Source organism: Microcaecilia unicolor, chromosome 1, assembly GCF_901765095.1.
Source record: "Microcaecilia unicolor chromosome 1, aMicUni1.1, whole genome shotgun sequence".
NCBI classification, from domain to species: domain Eukaryota; kingdom Metazoa; phylum Chordata; class Amphibia; order Gymnophiona; family Siphonopidae; genus Microcaecilia; species Microcaecilia unicolor.
The window spans coordinates 163,680,866-163,699,917 of NC_044031.1; the positions used below are offsets into that span (position 1 = coordinate 163,680,866).

Below are 19,052 nucleotides of genomic sequence, written 5' to 3' on the forward strand. Positions count from 1 at the left end.
GTCTTTCCCTTTCTTTGTACAGTGGCCTGCACCTTCCAATTGGAGTGGAAGCGTGGCTTCATCTCCTCTCCTGTGCCCTTCTCAGGTGCTGTCAGGACCATGGCATCCTCTGTTCTTTGAACACGCTGGTTTCCTGGCCTTGTTTTCTGGTTCCTGGTCTGCCTCTCTGGACTTGCCACATAGGCTCTTCTGGACTTTAGGGCACTGGCGTCCTTTGGTCCTCTTCTGCCTCTTTCCAGTCAGATACATAGTCTGTTTTTTCCGGTCTGTGGGTTCTGGCAGTTTCTTTCCCCTTCCTGGAATGATTGCCTGTGCTTTCCAGATTTCCATGATTGGTCTTTCGGGCTCTTTTGTTCTTGGGTTTCTCCTGCCCTAATAGGGACACTGCTTTGTTACATCCCATTAGTCTGGACTGGTCTGGTGGATGATGAGGAAGAAAATTGTCTTATCTGATAATTTTCTTTCCTTAAATTCAACCAGACCAGTCCAGACGCTGTCACTTTCCGGTGTCTCCCAGTTCTAGTTCCTGTGGGTCCCCAACCCCTGCACTGACACTTGGTTACCATTGTCCTCACTGCAGTGACTGGAGTTTTGTTATCTTAAGATCCATTTTCATGCCACCTTGCTATACTAACTGCTCGTTCGCCATGCCACCTTGCTATCCCAACTACATGTGGCTCCTGCTTAAATTTCGAACTTTGTCCCAGTTCCCTGATTAGAGGGTGGGTCTGCAGATCAGAGAGTGCAGGCTGAGTGACAAATCGTTTCTTCCCATTCCTCTGGGTGGGGTCTGTGGATTGACTTAGCTTACACAGGGACTGTAAGAATACTGTTCCTTGGCACAAGTGGCTTTACTGACTTGAATTTATTGGCTTTTCTTGTGGTGGTACAGAGCACCATTGCTTGGCTAGTCAAAATACTGAGCATTCCAGGCTGCACCGGTACCCTTGACAGGCAAATTACTTGGAATTATTTTCTCTGTCTCCTTCTGCTGGTGGATGGACATAACCCATAAGTCTGGACTATTCTGGTTGGAGTAAAGGAACAAAAATTATTGGGTAAGACATCATTTTTCCAGATGTTCGTTTGTAAACAGAAAGTAATTGTCATGCAAATTATTTGAATGCCGTTTGGTGCTTTTCTCTGTGTAGAATATTGAAAAAAACAGTGAGATCGCAGAGATAACAAGTGAGTTGGCAAGAATTTGCCCAACAATGAACCAAGTCTTTGGTAATCCTGATCTTTGTAAGGTAAGTTCCTCAATAGAATGATCAACAGCACAGGCTGTATTTTTGTCCATTTTCATTTTATCCTTCCTTCTGTTTTTGCTTGGGAGCAATGCTAATTTAATTTGCTTTCTCAGTTTGAAGAGAGTTAGTGGTTAAAAGCTGTAATATTACAATAGATCATCTAGGGACAAAATCCCTCAAAGGGATTGAAAATTGGAGAACTGGAAAAAAAAATTAGAATATACCAAAGTTCATAGACTAGAAACACTGGGTTAGCTTTTTTGGAGAGTGAACTTTCCCCAAAATATCCATTGCTTTTTACTGAGAAAGATAGTATAAGCAATGCTTCCCAAACTTCCTGACCACGACACTATTTTAACTGCCGAGCTTTAGGCTTATACCTCTGCTCCATGCCCATTTGCAGCTGGGAACATTGGGCCATGAACACCAGGGTTCAACCCCATCCCCACCACTAAAGAGAGCCACCACCTGATCCTACACCCCTCAGCCTGTGCCTGTACCTTAATTCCCTGGTGGCATAAGGGTTCCTTAGGCAGGAGTGATCCCAGTTGCTCCATCCCTTCTGGCGCTGTCCATCAAAATGGCGCCCTTAGCAGTAGTCCTGACATTTTGATGGACTGCTCCAGACGGGCAGGAGTGACTGTAGATTGCTTCTGCCTGGGGAACCCCCAAGGTTACCAGGGAATTAAGGTATGATAACAGGATTGGGGGGGTGGGGGGGAGTCGTTGGACCCTGGTTGTCTTGACTAGGAGCATTGGGCCATGGAGTGGCTTGCAAGCAGTGTTATTTACCATGGTAGATAGCAACCTACAGGACTGTTATACCACAGGTTGTTGATTCCTGTGGTAAGTCAAGGTGTGGTAAAAACTCGCCTTTTACTGCACCTTGCTACTCCCCCCCCCCCCCCCCCCCTTAGTGTCCTATCAGTCTGTACAGGCCAGTGATGCCACTGTGTGCATGTGTATATGCGGGAGGAGGGAGGATGGGGGGTTCAGGCTGTAGCTGCAACCCCAAGTGAGGATTTTGTTATCCCTTTTGGGGTAGTGACCCTCAGTTGGGGAACCACTGCATTAGAAGCTGTGGAATATTGGTTTGGTTATCTTTAAAAAATGTATGTATTTAATACAAAATTGAGCAGTATCTAGGTTGTGCTGGTTGCAGATGTATAACTTCGTATGTTTTTGTGTTGTGCACAGATATATGGTGGATTGTTTTCTGAAGACCGCTGTTGGTATCGCTGCAAATTGCAACAAGTGATCAGTGATGAAATGGTACTAAATATAGAGTTGTATCTAGCAGGGTGACCGTTCTACATCTATATCATTAGATGATCAACAGTCACTCTATTGAGACTTGTATGTTTAGGTCCTGGCGCTGATGTCTGTATCCCATACTGTTTGCCTGTGGCTGTGATATGTGGGGGGGGGGGGGGGGGGGGAGGGGGAGGTGGTATATTGTGAATTGCCATGCATATGCATAGCAAAGTGACAGTTGCAGAACATGCAGCTGTGCGATTAGAAGGCAGGCAGCCTTTCACATCTCAAGGTAAAAGTAGCGGCCTCTGTGATAGATGGAGGAAGGGACCCACAGTGGACAGTGAGTCATTCAGTTGATCTAGTCTGGGCCAGGAATAGGGTGGGAGGAAGTGAGAGGAAGGGAGGGGGGGCTCTTGGTGCAGCTGGGAGCAGGAAGAGCGATGGTTAAGGCTTGTTTGGGAGGAAGGGGAGGGAGTAGTTACCAAGGAATTTTCCATATGAAGCTATTAGTTTTATGATGGAATGAAACTGGAAATTAGGTTTGCATATCTTACTGGCTTTATTTTGCACTGGGCAAGTTCAGACATAGATTTGGTTTTGCCATTTTGAAAAATAATTTCTGGTTTTACGAAAGTTGCTTTAGCACAGGTTGTGAAAACAGCATTCAGCATAAGTTGCTTTAAAACAAGAGAGATACTTTTGGGCCTCATGGGCTTAGAGAGAAATGTATACCCTCCAGGCACAGCAGGTAAACAGAGCATATTATATCTTTGCCAGTCTATATCATGCAAATTACATTACCAACTGCTAGCTTTTCAGACCAAAGCTAAATGTCTTAGTTTTCCATGATACCTCCTTTTTTTAAGTAGAATTATGGCTGGTGCTGTCTTCTTCCGATGACATCTTGTTGGTATACTGATTGGTGAATAGGTCACCATTTTGTGGGTGGGCCAGTATATCCTATAGTGCAACTGAGGCCTTTTTGAAGAGCGATGCTGATGGAATGGTAAATTGGACGGAGTGCTAAGAGGCTTCTGACTGAGGCACTTCATCTGCAATTTTCCCTACCATAAATGGAGGCTACAGTCCTGAAATAATGGATGATGGTGACAAGCTGAATCATCTGCTATTTTCTTTTGAGAGGAAAAGGACTGTATTTATGAGAAGAGAGAAAGGAAGGAGAATATCTAGTGCCCAAGTGTCTTTCACAAAATATTTGATATAACCAGTGTTTTTTTTTTCAGGAGGTACTCGGCAATACTGAGTATCGGCACCTTACTTGCTAATATTGACCCTTGGTCCTCCAGTATTATGTTTCAACGTTTTTATTGAGTCTTCATCAGGTTAGACATCTAACATGTTCCAAATACTTTTCACTATAAGTCAAAAACCTGTACAACGTAGGTATTCAAGATATTTAACATCCAAATATTTTCTTTTAACATTTCCTTCCTCTCCTCTTATCTTAATACTCCCAACATCTCCTCTCTTCCCTCTCTCTGACTGTTCGCCTAAACCTGTACTCTGATAGTCCAGGCGGATCCTCCCCCTCCTCCCCTCCTTCCCCAACTAGGCATATGGGTTTGGGCTATTTGAGCGTGCAGGTGCCTACTTCCTTATCTCTAGGGCTTAACGGTACTCCTATTAAGGATCAGACTGCACCCTCTGGGGCTCAACGCTTTCAAATAGGAATCCGAAATCTGTATATAACGTGTGTGCCGTTTCGGGGAACCTCGTGCCTCCCTTGCTTCCCAAGTTGCTAATAAATGCACCTGGTTCCTCCAGTGCCAATATGCCGGTGCTTCTGGTACCATCCTGTACCGGAAGCACCGAGCGGAAGAACAAATGGCTAGAAAGGTAAGGAGAGGTGATAAAAATTTCTTCAGGTATATTAGTGAAAGGAGAACTACTAAAAATGGAATTGTGAGACTGAAAGATGCTGCAAAACCACTATGTGGATAATGATGAAGAAAAAGCAAATTTGCTAAACAGATACTTTTGTTTTTTTTTCACAGAAGAAAATCCTGGAGAAGGACCGCAGTCGGCTGCCAAGGGAATATGTGGGAATGCGCCGTTTACGGAAGAAAGTTTATAAACAGCTGGAGAATCTGAAGTTGGATAAAGCTATGGGGCCGGATGGGATACATATCAAGATACTGAGGGAGCTCAGAGAGGTCCTGATGGAACCTCTTAAAGATTTATTTAATATATATTTAGAGATGGGAGAGGTTCCGCGGTATTGGAGACGAGCGGATGTGGTCCCTCTTCACAAAAGTAGAGACAGGGAAGAAGTGGGAAACTAAAGACTGGTAAGTCTCACATCGGTGGTAGGAAAAATAATGGAGTCGCTGCTGAAAGAAAGGATAATTAACTTTCTAGAAGCTAATGGGTTACAGGACCCGAGGCAACATGGCTTTACGAAAGGAAAATCCTGCTCAATGAATCTTATTGACTTCTTTGACTCGGTGACCAAAGAACTGAGTGAAGGACGTGCAATAGATGTAATCTACTTGGATTTCAGCAAAGCCTTTGATACGGTCCCCCACAGAAGACTCATGAATAAGCTGAAAGGGCTGAATGGACGAGGGAATAATACACTATTTCTAGGAAGGGCGGGACAAATTGCTTGTTCTTTTGGCCGCTGTCGGTGACAGGGTGCTGGGCTCGATGGACCCTTGGTCTGTCCCAGCATGGCGATGCTTATGTACTTATGTAACTTAGGACCGAAAGTGGTGAACTGGATAGAAAACTGGTTGACAGACAGGTGGTGGTAAATGGAATCCGCTTTGGGGAAAGGAGCAGTGAAGTTCCTCAGGGGTCGGTGCTGGAGCTGATTCTTTTTATTATACTTGTGAGAGATATTGCTGAAGGGTTGGAAGGAAAGGTTTGCCTTTTTGCGGTTGACACGAAGATAGCCAATAGAGTGGATACCCTGGATGGAGTAGAAACAATGAGAAGGGATCTCCAAAAGTAGAAGAATGGTCAAGGGTCTGGCAGTTAAAATTTAATTGTCTATTTAGAAGAGAGAGCTATACTTATATGAACCAGAGCATTTGTTTACAAATACTCTTCTTAATGTGCTCCAGAAACAGCAACTTGTATCAAAATTCACTTTAAGTGTTTTTTTTGTATATATTTATACAACAAACACACAACACTCTATAGCTGGGCAAAAGTCACTCCTCTGCACACAATGCTTACGAAAGGAAATAGTCCAATCAGTTCGCTTGCAGCAGCTAATTCAGCAGATGATATTGCTTTTGCTCAGATTCCATCTGCATTATACTGCCTCTATATCTAGCTGCAATTCTCACAGTTTCTGTTGCAAGTCATCAACATATTCTTCATTTGTTGCACTTTCACAAATTATTGCACTAAAAAAATTTCTGAGCAAGCCACTCAATCCTTGATCGTGTAATCCTATTTTCTCCAGTCACTGCAGAGAAACTTCGCCCAAACCAGCTGAGGTTAAGCATAACAGTCGTCCCTCAGCGCCTCAATGCGATACTGCATTTTGTGGCACTTCTTCAGGAGGAACTACATCACAGATACTACAAAAACACAAACATAACATCCAATGCCATAAGAAAATCTAAACTACACAAAAACATATAAACTGCAATGATACATAATTCCTTAGCATCCCTCTGGACCGGCCCAGAATGTGACTGATGGGTTGTGTATGCCTTCCATCAGGTGGAGACTGAGAAAAAAAAACTGTGACTATAGGAGCCAATAAGAGCCCTTGGCAACCAGAGAAAGATTCAATAATCTGTCTCCAGCAGGTGGAAGGTGGTGAGCCCTTCAGTCTCAGTCTTTTCTATACTTTTCTCTCTTCCTTGATTAGTTTTTAAGTGTTGGTATAATTCTCTTCTTGCTGTTTTGGTATCGCTCCTCAGAAACCAGGGTACTGTGATTGGGCAGTCATCGGTACCGTTAGTCAGGGGTGTCCATTCTTTGGGCCAGCGATCGCGTCTCCTTCGCTCCCGTTTTTGGCGGGAAACGCCGCCATTTTGAATATATCCTCGCTGGTTGTTTCTCTTGCCCTTTGGCTTTTGAGCCTTTTTCTGTACCACAGCCATCTGTGCTGCCAGCGGGGGAAGGAAGTTTCTTCCTGAATTTGTGCTTCAGTAGTACAAGGCTTTTCTCCTTCATAAAGCTACTACTACTACTATTACTACTATTTAGCATTTCTATAGCGCTACAAGCTGAGCCTGTGGACCCTCCTGGGAAGCATTCTCTGCAGGGGGTGCCTCTGTTACAGTTTAGATTCCCTGAGGAGGTTAAACAGTTCTTGTTTCTTCTGCTCAGTAATTCCTTCATTAGCAGAGCAGTGAAGGTTAAGGTTTACTGTTTTCACAAACAGCACACAAGAGGGATAGAGAGTGTTGGAAACTAGCATTTTTTTGTTTTACTTTCGTGGGCACAAGGTTCATTGGAGCAAGTGAATTTTTATCTTTATGATTTAAAGTTAATAAGAGCATGGGTGTGCGTTTACTTGTAAGTAAGTTACCAAATGATCAAACAGAAGTTTGCTTTGGGCATGTTTAGTATGGCAGCCTCAGTTTAAAAAAAAAAAAAATGAAATGGCTTCTCTCTGTCTGACATCCATGTTTCCATCTGTATGCTCCTTTCTAGTCTGTTGCTATGTTATTTTTATTTTGCTAAGGTCTGTATGGTCTTCCAGCTCTGCAGTTGGCTGAAAATCATTCTTTTGGGGAGAGCAGTTTATAATAAGGCTACTCTAAGCTCATCTTTCCTTTCCTCCTTTTTTCCCCCCCCCCACCCACCGTTTTTTTCTTTTCCTTCTTACAATGGGGTGCAGATGTCTGGAATAGGAAGCTCTTAATGCACTTTTCAAGCTTCAGTACACATTTTTTGCTTATATGCTTTAGCCCAATCCTAGTCTTATGTCCACACAGCAGTTTTGTACATTTGCAGAGGTGTGCGCAGCTCCCTACCTAGCCTTTTCAATCCAGCCAAGGGAACAGCTTGTAGTTTTTGTTTGGCTAGCCAAACTTATCCGATCAGGGCTGCATGAGAACATAAGAGCATAAGCTTTGCCATGCTGGGACAGTCCGAGGGTCCAGCTAGCTCAGCGTCCCGCTTTCGTCAGTAGCCACAGCTGCTCCCAGTCTGCCCACTAGTTCTCGAATTTGTGGTTTAGGCGGTTAGTGTTGATCTGCAGCACCACTCTCCAGCTTAGCACTTTGTATACTGATCCCTATGGGGGGTTATTCTCAACAGTTCAATTAAGGCTTAGGTGCTAGATTGTTGAGTTTGCATGTGTTTTACCTTCTATAGAAGGTAAAAGTGCTGTCAGACACTTAACAAGTAATACTTCCCCTCTCAGCGAAGAAGGGGTGTGGGCCCAATTTCTATTCCCGGCAGCGCTTGTTTGACGTCATTTCAAGAGAGGTGGGCCCAGATTCCCGCGGATCAATGGGTGTTGCTGATTTTTGGGGAAGGTTACGCATTACAGTTAAGTCTTCCTTTGTCCGATCCTTTCCTAGAATCTCCTTGCCTTTCTTGCATCCAAACCGGAGTCATCAGAGATTATCTCCATAGACTTCTGGTCCTTTGGGCGATTGTCTCCTGTCCTTCGGGTGGACCAGTGTTAAGGTCGTCTCTCTATCCAATTTGGAATTTCAAGGCGGTTAGTCAAATCCTCTAGGTGCACAATTTTCGTATGGTGACTTTCTGGCCAATCTTGGTTGCAGTGCGGTCAGAAGAGTTTCTGTTTTTTCTCGTTCTCGTAATACCCTTTTTTCATTTTTCTGGTCGTCTGCTCCTCCTTCGTTTACCAAGGTCGTGATAGCTACGATTTTTTCCAACAGAGGGCATTTTAGTGCGTCCTTCTTTGGACTATTGGTTGATCCGCGCAAAGTCTTCCCACGGGAGATGTTCGGTGGCAGCTCGGGTGGCAGATTTTTTGCAGTCCTTTGGTTGGGTAGTCAATGTACAGAAGAGTCGTCTTCTCCTTTTTCAGTCATCAGAATATCTGGGAGTCCAGTTCGACATGTGACAGAGCGCGTTTTTCTTATGCAGACCAGGGTACTCAAGTTGTAGGCTCAGATTCGTCTCTTCTTGCGCGATTCCAGTCTGTCGGCAAGAGACTGTGTACAGATCTTAGGCTCCATAGTGGCGGCGATCGAGATGGTTCCCTGGGACAGGGCGCCTACGCGGCCTCTTTTGAGATCACTTCTCTCGAGCTGGTCGTCCCAGAAGGATTCTCGTCATCAGACATTGCCACTTTTCCTCCAAGTAAAGACCAGTCTGCGCTGGTGGCTTTGGGAGGCCAATTTCACCAAAGGTATGCCTCTGGATCAGCCCAGCTGGACTGTGGTGTCAACAGGTGCCAGTCTCAGCGGCTGGGGAGCTCACTGTCAGGGGCAGTTTGCTCCCAGTCTCTGTTCTCATCAGGAGTTTTTGTTTTCAGTCAACCAGTTAGAGACCAGAGCAGTTTGGCGCTACAGTATTTTCTTCATCTCCTGTGAGGCCGAACAGTGAGAGTCATGTCAGACATTGCCTCAGTAGTAGCATATATCATTCAGCAAGGGGAGATGAGGAGTCTGCCATTGGAGTGAGAGTCGGCGTTGCGGATTCAATGGGCAGTAGTTCTTCTGGTGACTCTTTCAGAGGCTCACGTAGCAGGAGTAAATGTTCAAGCACATTTTCTAAATCGGCACATGCTCGATCCGGGCAAGTGGTCGCTAAGCGAAGGGGTGTTTCAGTTGCTGGTCGATCATTTGGGGTCACCCAGGATGGATCTGTTTACCTCCGCACGTACTACCAATCGTCCTCTGTTATACAGTCATCAAAAGGATCCTAAGGCGCAGGGTGTGGTTGCTCTTCTTCACTCTTGGCCATTCAGTCTACTGTTTGCCTTTCCTCCTTGGCTTCTGTTAGGCCGTCTTCTTCAGAAGGTCGAGCCGCAAAACGGAGGTCTGATTTTAGTGGCTCCTGTTTGGTCTCGAAGGCCGTGTTTTTGCCGACCTTCGACGTCGTCTGGTGGATTTTCCCTTCAAGTTTCCGGTCGTGCAAGATCTTCTGTCGCGCGGTCCAGTCATTCTTCCGGATCCGCGTTGATTTGGTCTTGCACTAGAGCTCTTGAGAGGGTTAAGCTGATTAAGAAGGGTTATTCCACTCAGGTCATTGCTACTGTACTTCACTCTCGTTGTCGTTCTACCTCTTTGAATTAGGTGCGTGCTTGGAAGATATTTGAAAGCTGGTGTAAGGAGTTTAGTTTATCTCTTTTTAGTTCTTTGGTTCCTCACATTTTGGACTTTTTGCAGCGGTGCTCTGACAAAGGGCTTGCTTTGGCTTCTCTTGAAGTTCAGTTTGTGACTTTGTCTTGTTTTCGGGGTCGTCTCATAGGCAGGTCTCTGACGAGTCTTCCAGTTGTGCGTTTTTTCAGGGGAGTTAATTGTCTTCACCCTCTCTCGCAATGTTCTTTTCTTCGTTGGGACCTGAATTTGGTGCTTAAGATTCTTGCTAACACTCCCTTTGAGCCTTTTTTTCTTCCTGTTCTCTGAAGGACTTGACTCTGAAAACAGTATTTCGAGTGGCCGTTGTTTCGCCTCAATGAGTTTCGGTGTTGCAGGCGTTATCATCTAGATCACCCTTTTTGGAGTTCTGTTGTGATCGTGTAGTATTGCAGCCAGTTTCTTCTTTTCTTACCAAGGTCATAACTCGGTTTCATGTTTCTCTGCCGGTGGTTTTGCCTCTCTTAGGGTTTCTTTTCCGGTTCAGAAGAGCACCGGCGTTTGAGGGCTTTGGATATCAAGCGGGTGTTGAATCTCTGTATCAACTCTACTGGTGATGTTCTCCGCTCTGCTCGTTTGTTCTGATTGGGGGTTCCCACAGAGGGTTGATGGCTTCTAAACCTACTATTTCTTGATGGCTTAAAGAGATGATTGCTTCAGCTTATCTTCTTTCTGGGAGATCTGTACCAGAGCATGGTAAGGCCCACTCTACGAGAGGTTGGGCAGCTTCTTGGGCAGAGCATTGTCTGGTATTGTTGGGCGGCGACCTAGTCGTCATTTCCATTCGTTTTCTAACCGTTTGGTTGTCCTCAGTCGTCAGCACCTTGTTTTTACAGAACGCGTATTTCGGCCGGGCTTCTTGGGTCCCTCCCATAATTTCACTGCTTTGTTACTTCCCATCAGTCACATTCTTGGCTGGTCCAGAGGGATGCTAAGGAAGGGTAAATTAGACCTTACCTGCTAATTTGCTTTCCTTTAGTCCCTCTGGACCGGCCCAGATCCCTCCCTTCAGGTATTCTGTGTTTTGCGTTTTTCTTTGTTTGGAGCTGTGTTGCTAGTTTGAGTTTCTATTACAAAAAAACCCCACAACAAGTTAAATATATAAATTACAGAAATGTTTTTTTCTGTTTTACTGAGATGTCCCGTTTGCAGGACCATGATATGTTTAAAGGCACTCACCCTTTGTTGGCAATGTGCCGGTGGCTGCTCAGGTTTTTGGATGCACAGTTTGTTTTTTTTCTGCTCTGGCTTTACTTCTGCTTTGGTACTTTATTACTGGCTCTTTCTCTGGTTGCTAAGGGCTCTTATTGGCTCCTAGAGTCACAGTTTTTTTTTCTCAGTCTCCACCTGCTGGAAGGCGTACACAACCCATCAGTCACATTCTGGGCCGGTCCGGAGGGACTAAAGGAAAGCAAATTAGCAGGTAAGATCCAATTTACCCTTATAACACACATAATAGTATCGACTGCTTACCAGCGGAACCGCTGTCCAAACCAATTCCTGGAAGAGCCACACCTCAGGGCAGTATTGACCAGCTCACCTTTATCCACGTGTTTGTTCACCCCTTCAAAGAAATGTAATAGATTGGTGAGGCAAGATTTCCCTTCACTAAATCCATGTTGGCTTTGTCTCATTAATCCATGTTTTTGAATATGCTCTGTAATTTTGTTCTTTATAATATTCTCTATCATTTTGCTCAGCACCGACGTCAGGCTCACTTGTTTATAATTTCCCAGATCACCTCTGGAACTTTTTTTTTTAAAATCAGCGTTACATTGGCCACCCTCCAATCTTTCGGAACCAGGCTTAATTTTAAGGATAAATTACATACTACAAACAATAGTTCTGCAAGTTCATTTTTCAATTCTATCAGTACATGGGGATGAATACCATCGGGTCCAGAAGATTTGCTACTCTTTTATTTGTCAAATTGCACCATTACATCCTCTAGGTTTATAGAGATTTCATTGTTTCTCTGACTCGTCAGCTTTGAATACCTTTGCTGGCACCAGTATCTCTCCCAAATCTTCCTTGGTGAAGACCGAAGCAAAGATTTCATTTAATCTCTCCACTATGGCTATGTGTGTTTGCCTCCAATGTAATCTTTTTTTCAAAGTCTCTCTTTGCCTTCCTTATCAGCGCTTTGCATTTGACTTGCCATTCCTTATGCTGTTTCTTATTATTTTTAGTCAGTTCCTTCTTCCATTTTCTGAAAGATTTTCTTTTAGCTCTAATAGCTTCCTTAACCTCACTTTTTAACCATGCTGGCTATCGTTTGGTCTTCCGTCCTCCTTTTTTAATACACAGAATATATTTGGCCTGGGCTTCCGGAATGGTATTTTTGAACAGCTTCCAAGCCTGATGTAAATTTTTGATCTTTGTAGCTGCTTCTCCGTTTTCTTTTTCCATGGTTCTTCTCACTTCATCATAGTCTCCTTTTTGTAAGTTAAACGCTAACATATTGGATTTTCTGTGTGTACTTACTCCAAAGCCGATATCAAATCTTTGTGTTGTCTTTTTGTAGTGCTTTCCTATCACAAATGGATTTCAAAGTATGTTTATCTAATGTTTTAATGTTATTTTTAATGTTATTTTATATTGTAAATCGTTCTGATTTACCTTTGTAATAAGTGTCTGTCTAGTAAATGAATAAACGATAAATCTGATCTTATTATGATCACTTCATCAGTTCTTTTAATATTTCTGCTTAAATTCACAATTGTCATTTTATTTTCAATTTTAAGTGTTTTAAAAATATTTTTTATTAAAAAAATTGTAACTTAAGACTCGTTGCCAATTCTGCTGTGTGCTGACATGGGCCATGTTTTTCAATATACGCTGTTGCAGGGCAAAGTCCTTATCAATTTAGTTGCTATTACATCCTGTTTGTCTATAATGTTTAGCTATAATGTTCTACTTCAGGTATGCTGCACTATTTCCCATCCCCCATCTTTCTTTACTGTCAGCCACATGAAGGAATTTCTGGCTGGTTACAGACACTGATGGGGCTTCCTGTTGCTAGGGCAACTCAGCTACCTGGTATAACTTGTTATAGATTTAATTTACTGAAAAGATGTTTGGCAGGGTCACCAATTACAAGCCTCCAGCACATATGAAAGACCCAATTACAAGTCTCCAGCACATATGCAGCAACTATGATTGGTCCAGGGTAGAGGAGAAGTGAATGCTCACCACAGCCCATAAAAGTGTGCTGCAGACAAACTGAAAACTAGTTATGCTGGAGAGTTTCATACCCTCCATGGCCTATTTTTCCATGAAGGTGGGGGTACTCTTCCCCCCCCCCCCCATTCATAACAACTAATTCTCTATAGCTAAGAATCTTTCTTTCTTCCTTTTTCTCCTCTTTATATAATTAGTCTGATTACTTATAATTACCAGAGGTACTGATGTTAGATTTTGTAAGTTTGCTAGTATTTTCCCACAACTTGCAACTGATATATGCTGTGCTGGTGAGTAATAAAAGACTTTTTTCTCTAATTCTTGTCCAATTTTTCTGTAATATGTTGTAATATGTGTAGAGAATAGCAACCAAACGCAGCCTAGTACATGTTGAAGAATGCAGTAGTAACTTAACTGAGAAGGAATTTGTCCTGACACATCGTATATCGTGAAATGTTGCCCATGTCAGCACACAACAGAATTGGCAATGAGTCCTAAGATGACAATTGTGAATTTAAGTGGAAGACGTCTGGTGAGTCACAGTGGTGAGATCTCCATGTGAAAAGAGCTGAGACTCTAGTTAAAATTATGTTTTAGTGAGAATGGACAGAATGTGATGAGTTTTCATTATAAAAGGTATGAGATTTTTCTCGTCTTTAAATGAAAGCTAATATGTTCAGACACATCCAAGAAGAGACTCCTGAGGCAGGCCCTAGTGGCCGAAACACGACTCGTATCGAGTCATTGGATGTTTTAATAAACTCTGTTTCTGGATATCATCTAGCTTTCATTCTTTTTGTCATCTTCGCTGTGTTTGACACATTTATTTGAAGTAACAGCTTGGACTTCAGCATAATTGTGCATACATTCACGGCAGAACCTTGTGAGCTCTAGAAATGATTGGAGTGATTTCTGATCTGTAGGAAGTGGTAGTTTCTGTATCGGCTCTATTCTCTGAGAATCTTTGCTAGTGGTGACTCCTAGAAAGGAAGCCTGTTGAACTTTGCCAGGATTCACTTTAAGACCAGCTTCTAAGAGCTTTTAAAATCTTTTACGTGAGCCTAGTGTGCAGATTCATTCTCAGACTGATTTAAATTATCATCTACATATTGTATTACATTTTCTCTGCAAGACATATGTTCCAGGGCTTCGTGCATGTATTTGTGATAAATAGATGGAGAATCTTTGTAACTTTTGAGCAGCACACTCCATGCATACTGTTTATTCATGGGCAAACTCCAAAAACCATGAAATATGTCTAAGACAGAGAAAAATTTACAGTTGATGTTTATGTAAGAGATCATTTCATGGTATGAGGCCACCACAGATTTGGAAACTTGATTTAGGGCCCGGAAATAAAGTGAGTCTGAAGGAGCTCCCTGGTTTGAATATTGACCAGGCTTGCAAGTTGCATGTTGGAGAGAGGTCTAATCAGATCCCTCTCCAGTATCTTTACAATCTTAGTTACTGTCTGTATTGCCTGATAAGGTACTGTGTATTGTTTCTGTGGTGGCGGATCCTCTTCTTCCAATAGGATTTGTGTGTGCATTCTCCCACAATCTAGCTTGTCTTTTGCCCAGACTGGAATAACAGCAGGCTCTCAGAGAATTACACTCTGATCATACTGCTGATCTGATTTAGAACACTTTGGAATTTATGTATACTGCCACAATTTAAGATTGGCCATATCCATCACCAGATTTAACTGTTTGAGGTTATCAATTCCAATTATTTCTTTTTCTGTGGTGCAGTGGTTTCCACAATTTCATGGTCCTGTTCTCTTTGCAAAGGGATACCCCATTTTTCTGGTCAGTAGGAGAATTTCTGTAAAACTAATTCTAGCCCCTGTGTCAATCAGAGCTAATTTATTCTGCCCCACTATCTTGATGGTTACATTGGGGTGTCCATAAATGTCCAGTATTAAAGGTGACACAAACCTTAAATTGTTTTCTGAGATTGTACCCTTCCCATCATCCTGAGGCACTTGAAGCGAGTCTGCAGGTAAGTGAAAGGAGCCAGGCAGGTCTATGAAGACCTGAGGGAGGCATTTTGGTAGTTGGACACAGGTCGGGACATCCTTATTCATTAGCATTGTTTTTCCTTAGCTGCTTTGAAGTTGTTTTAATCTGTCTAATTCCACTTGCAGTATGTTTATCTGTTCCCATTTAATTTTCTCCTTTTCTAATTCATTTCTCTGTGCTTTGGATCTCATGAAAAAGAATGTAACCTGAGAAATTCTAAAAGAACATCTGCCATGCCCTCTCCAGAGTGCCTGTCCTCTGTTTCCTTTGGGTTTTTGGGTGATCCCTTAGCTTGCCACATTCTTGATTCTGACACTGTAATTATGTGTCATAGGCAAGAGGGGCTGAGGGAGAAATATTATATGCCGACCAGGCACAGTGTTAATCTGTTCCTGTGAGGCTAGTTTACTTTTTAAATGTTTCCGGGCCAGATGCACTAACCCCTGTTTGTGCATGTCCCAGTTTACTACTTGCGCGCTAAACTGGCTAGAACCAGTTTAAAAACCACGTTGCTGGCTCGTTAAGTTTAGTGCATCTTTCCCTCAGTTCTGTCTTAGCCTCCTTCAATTGTTCATTAACAGATGAAAGGAATTTTTTTTTACCTTCGGTTTGAGTACCTTGCATAGATATGCAAATTACTACTACTACTACTACTACTTAACATTTCTAGAGCGCTACTAGGGTTATGCAGCGCTGTACAATTTAACAAAGAGAGACAGTCCCTGCTCAAAGAGCTTACAATCTAATAGACAAGTGAACTTAATTTAAACTTAATTTAAATTGTGCTGCTTCTAGGTCTCTGGTCAGTTGGGTACACTGAGTAGCCAGTTCAGTATTTTCCTGTTTCATACTAATGAGCCCCCTGCACCTGCTCTGGATGAAAAGACATTTTCTTTTATTTGTTTTCCTTTTGAATTCTTTGTATTGGTTTACTATTTGTTTTTGGATGTCATACTATGAGCCCTCAGGGAACTTGCCCTCATAACCTCTATTTTCTTACAGTATGTCTGCATAATTTACTTCAGTTCTTTAAAATCAAATGCATCCATATTTGAGGCTGCAGAAAACACTGTAATTGGTGTAGGGGCCTGACTCTCATTTATTGAACTATCTGTGCAGCCTTGGATTTAGAAATGCTCCCTTTTATGAAGGAGAGACTGTCATGATAGGTAGAAAAGTGGAGGTTAAACATGTTCGGCAAGGGGTACTGGTATAAAGACCATGCCTAAGGACCTATATCTTTGAGCAAAAAGGGGTACCACCATAACAGGGTGGAAGTTTAGAATGAAAACATAGTAAGCAAGGCAGGTGTTAGAAATTAGAGGTGCTATCTGTCATTTCCAGCACAACCAGAGCTTGCTTTCACCAAGACAGATACAGGAAAGGGGAAGGAGAAGGGAATGGGGTTTGATATACTGCCTTTCTATGGTTTTTGTAACTACATTCAAAGCGGTTTACATAGTATATACAGGTACTTTTTCGTACCTGGCGCAATGGAGGATTAAGTGAGTCCCCCAGAGTCACAAGGAGCTGCGGTGGGAATCAAACCCAGTTCCCCAGGATCAGAGTCTGCTGCACTAACCACTAGGCTACTCCTCCAGAGAAATAAAAGGCAAAGTTACAAAAAGTTAAGTTATCACAGAAAGATGTGTGGTGTATTAAATGAAGGACTGTTTTACTTAGTACTAGTGATGTCTAATTCACAATTCAAGTTGGTTTAAAATAAAAAAAAAAAAAAAAATTGGATACTTTGATCCTGCTTCCCCCCCCCCCCCCCCCCCCCCCCCCCCGGCGTACCTTTTAAAGCTGCTGTTCTTCACTGGCAGCAAGCACGAGCAGTCAGTGATACTGCTCTTGACAGCCGCACAGCCATCCCAGTGATGCGACTTCCTGTTTCAGCAGAGCCGTGAATATGTCAGAGGGATGGCTGTGGGACCCGCAGGAGCAATATAACTCATTGGTTGCTCTTGTTTGCTGCCGGAGAAGATCAATAGTTTTAAAAGGTACGGAACTGGCTGCTGCACTGGATGAAGAAATTGTGAGTTTTTTTTTTTTCTGTCTCTATCTCCATCTGCGTACATGGGACATCAGCCACTTGTCTGGCATGAATGATTAGAAAAGTGCCATTCTTTAGGACATCTGACTGACACTCTAGCAACATGCTGGTGTTAGCAGCTCTCTGCCAGTTTCGTCCTTTTTAGTTACACTAAGACAATGAATATTACTTACACACCTGATCAATGTGCTTGAGGCTGTTGGGAATGCATCTGGTGTGCTGTGTTAATATTGGAAAAGCGTTCAATATTTAGACGTTTTTCATCCTTTATTTTAATCACATTTTTCTTTCAATTTAAGAAATATTTGGTAAGAATTTTAAAGTTTGAGAATCAAAGCGTCATAAGGGGATGTGGTGCTGATTTGAAGAATAAGTGTTGTAAATTTGTCATTATGTTATAGTAGTGCTACTTGCTGCAATGTAGGGGGAGAAAAGGAGAGCAGTGTGACCATAGATTGAAGGAGAAGAGAGAAGGAGGAATGAGGCTGGATGGAAAAGAGGTAGAGATGGAGGGCAGAGGACGGATGTAAGGTGGAGATGCTCACCATTGCAGGAAGATAATGGTAGGGACATAGGGGAGTTGGATGATGGACATGGACAGAGAAGAAATGCCAAATGGACCAGGAGACACAAGCAAAAGAGTTGAGAGAAGACAGAGGAAAGTGGAAACCAGAAACTGGGACCAACATGATTACAAAAATTAAAAGACCGGACAACAAAGGTAGAAAATTAAATTTATTTTCTATTTCTTGGTGGTAGCCTTAAAGAACTGAATCAAAGTGAAAAATTGATTCATATGAGTGAATTAAACTTTTTGGTCAAATCGGACAGCACTCTTTAGTACCACTTCCAAAACAAAGTTGGAATATCTATTCGTCTTTTCTGAACAGCTGAAACACTGGACAGTCTACCAGGCCTATATCAAAAGATGCAAACCACCCCATGTAATGTCACTAAGGTGCAGGTAAAAATTTAAATTGAGGATTATTACAGAGCCTTTTAACTATGAATATCTCACCTTGTCTAAACACACAATGCAAAGGTTATCGGTGAAAATGTTCACTAAATAGTGTCATCCAGCCTATAACCAAACTTTTAAGAGGTTCACAAAGTCTTTTGATTTTTCTGTTTCACTCTGTCTCTAATACACATGTACAAATCTGCACAGGGACTGTTGATTATGCAATCTCACCCTGTCTATATTGCATACAGTATACCTAGTGCACAAAACAAAAAAATTAAAGTGCTACTTACCCAGCTGGAGATCATCTGAGAAACCTGAGCTGAGGCCCCAGACGTAAGCTTTGTTTCTAATCTTGTTTCCTTTTCTTATGGTCCTGGGTCCACTTCTCAGAGGCCATTGGAGTTGTAGCACAATAAGACAACAAACGGGTATTCTTGGAAAAAGTATTTTATATAGAAATAGGCTTTTTATGAGTGTAGAACAGAAAGTTGTTACAGAGCTGCTTCTGTGTGTGTGTGTGTGTGTGTGAGGGAAACGTGTTTCCTCTGTTAGTAGATGAGAAGTTTATTAAAAATTTGCTTGGCTGCTGTAGCTGCCAAGACAGAGCATAGTGTACAATCTATACCTTATTCAGAAAAGAAGGGAACTTACTACTACTACTTATCATTTCCAAAGCGCTACTAGACGTACGCAGCGCTGTACACTTGAACATGAAGGGACAGTCCCTGCTCTACAGAGCTTACAATCTAATTAGGACAGACAAACAGGACAAACAAGAGATAAGGGAATATTAAAGTGAGGATGATAAAGTAAGGGTTCTGAACAAGTGGATAAGAGTTAGGAGTTAAAAGCAGCATCAAAAAGGTGGGCTTTTAGCTTAGATTTGAAGACAGCCAGAGATGGAGCTTGACGTACCGGCTCAGGAAGTCTATTCCAGGCATATGGTGCAGCAAGACAAAAGGAACAGAGTCTGGAGTTAGCAGTGGAGGAGAAGGGCGCAGATAAGAGAGATTTACCCAGTGAACGGAGTTCCCGGGAAGGAATGTAGGGAGAGATGAA

The 19,052-nt window shown here is 42.6% G+C and overlaps 1 protein-coding gene across 7 annotated transcripts in view; it reads left to right on the forward strand.

Moving 5' to 3' along the window:
• The window catches only part of STK31 (serine/threonine kinase 31), a 330,310-nt gene that overhangs the window by 51,861 nt on the left and 259,397 nt on the right, over nt 1-19,052 (forward strand). For all 7 annotated transcript variants that reach the window (XM_030201926.1, XM_030201936.1, XM_030201906.1 and 4 more), the window contains exons 4-5: nt 1,152-1,250; nt 2,448-2,522. In XM_030201926.1, the coding sequence (XP_030057786.1) occupies nt 1,152-1,250; nt 2,448-2,522 (174 nt within the window). The remainder of the gene's footprint in view (nt 1-1,151; nt 1,251-2,447; nt 2,523-19,052) is intronic.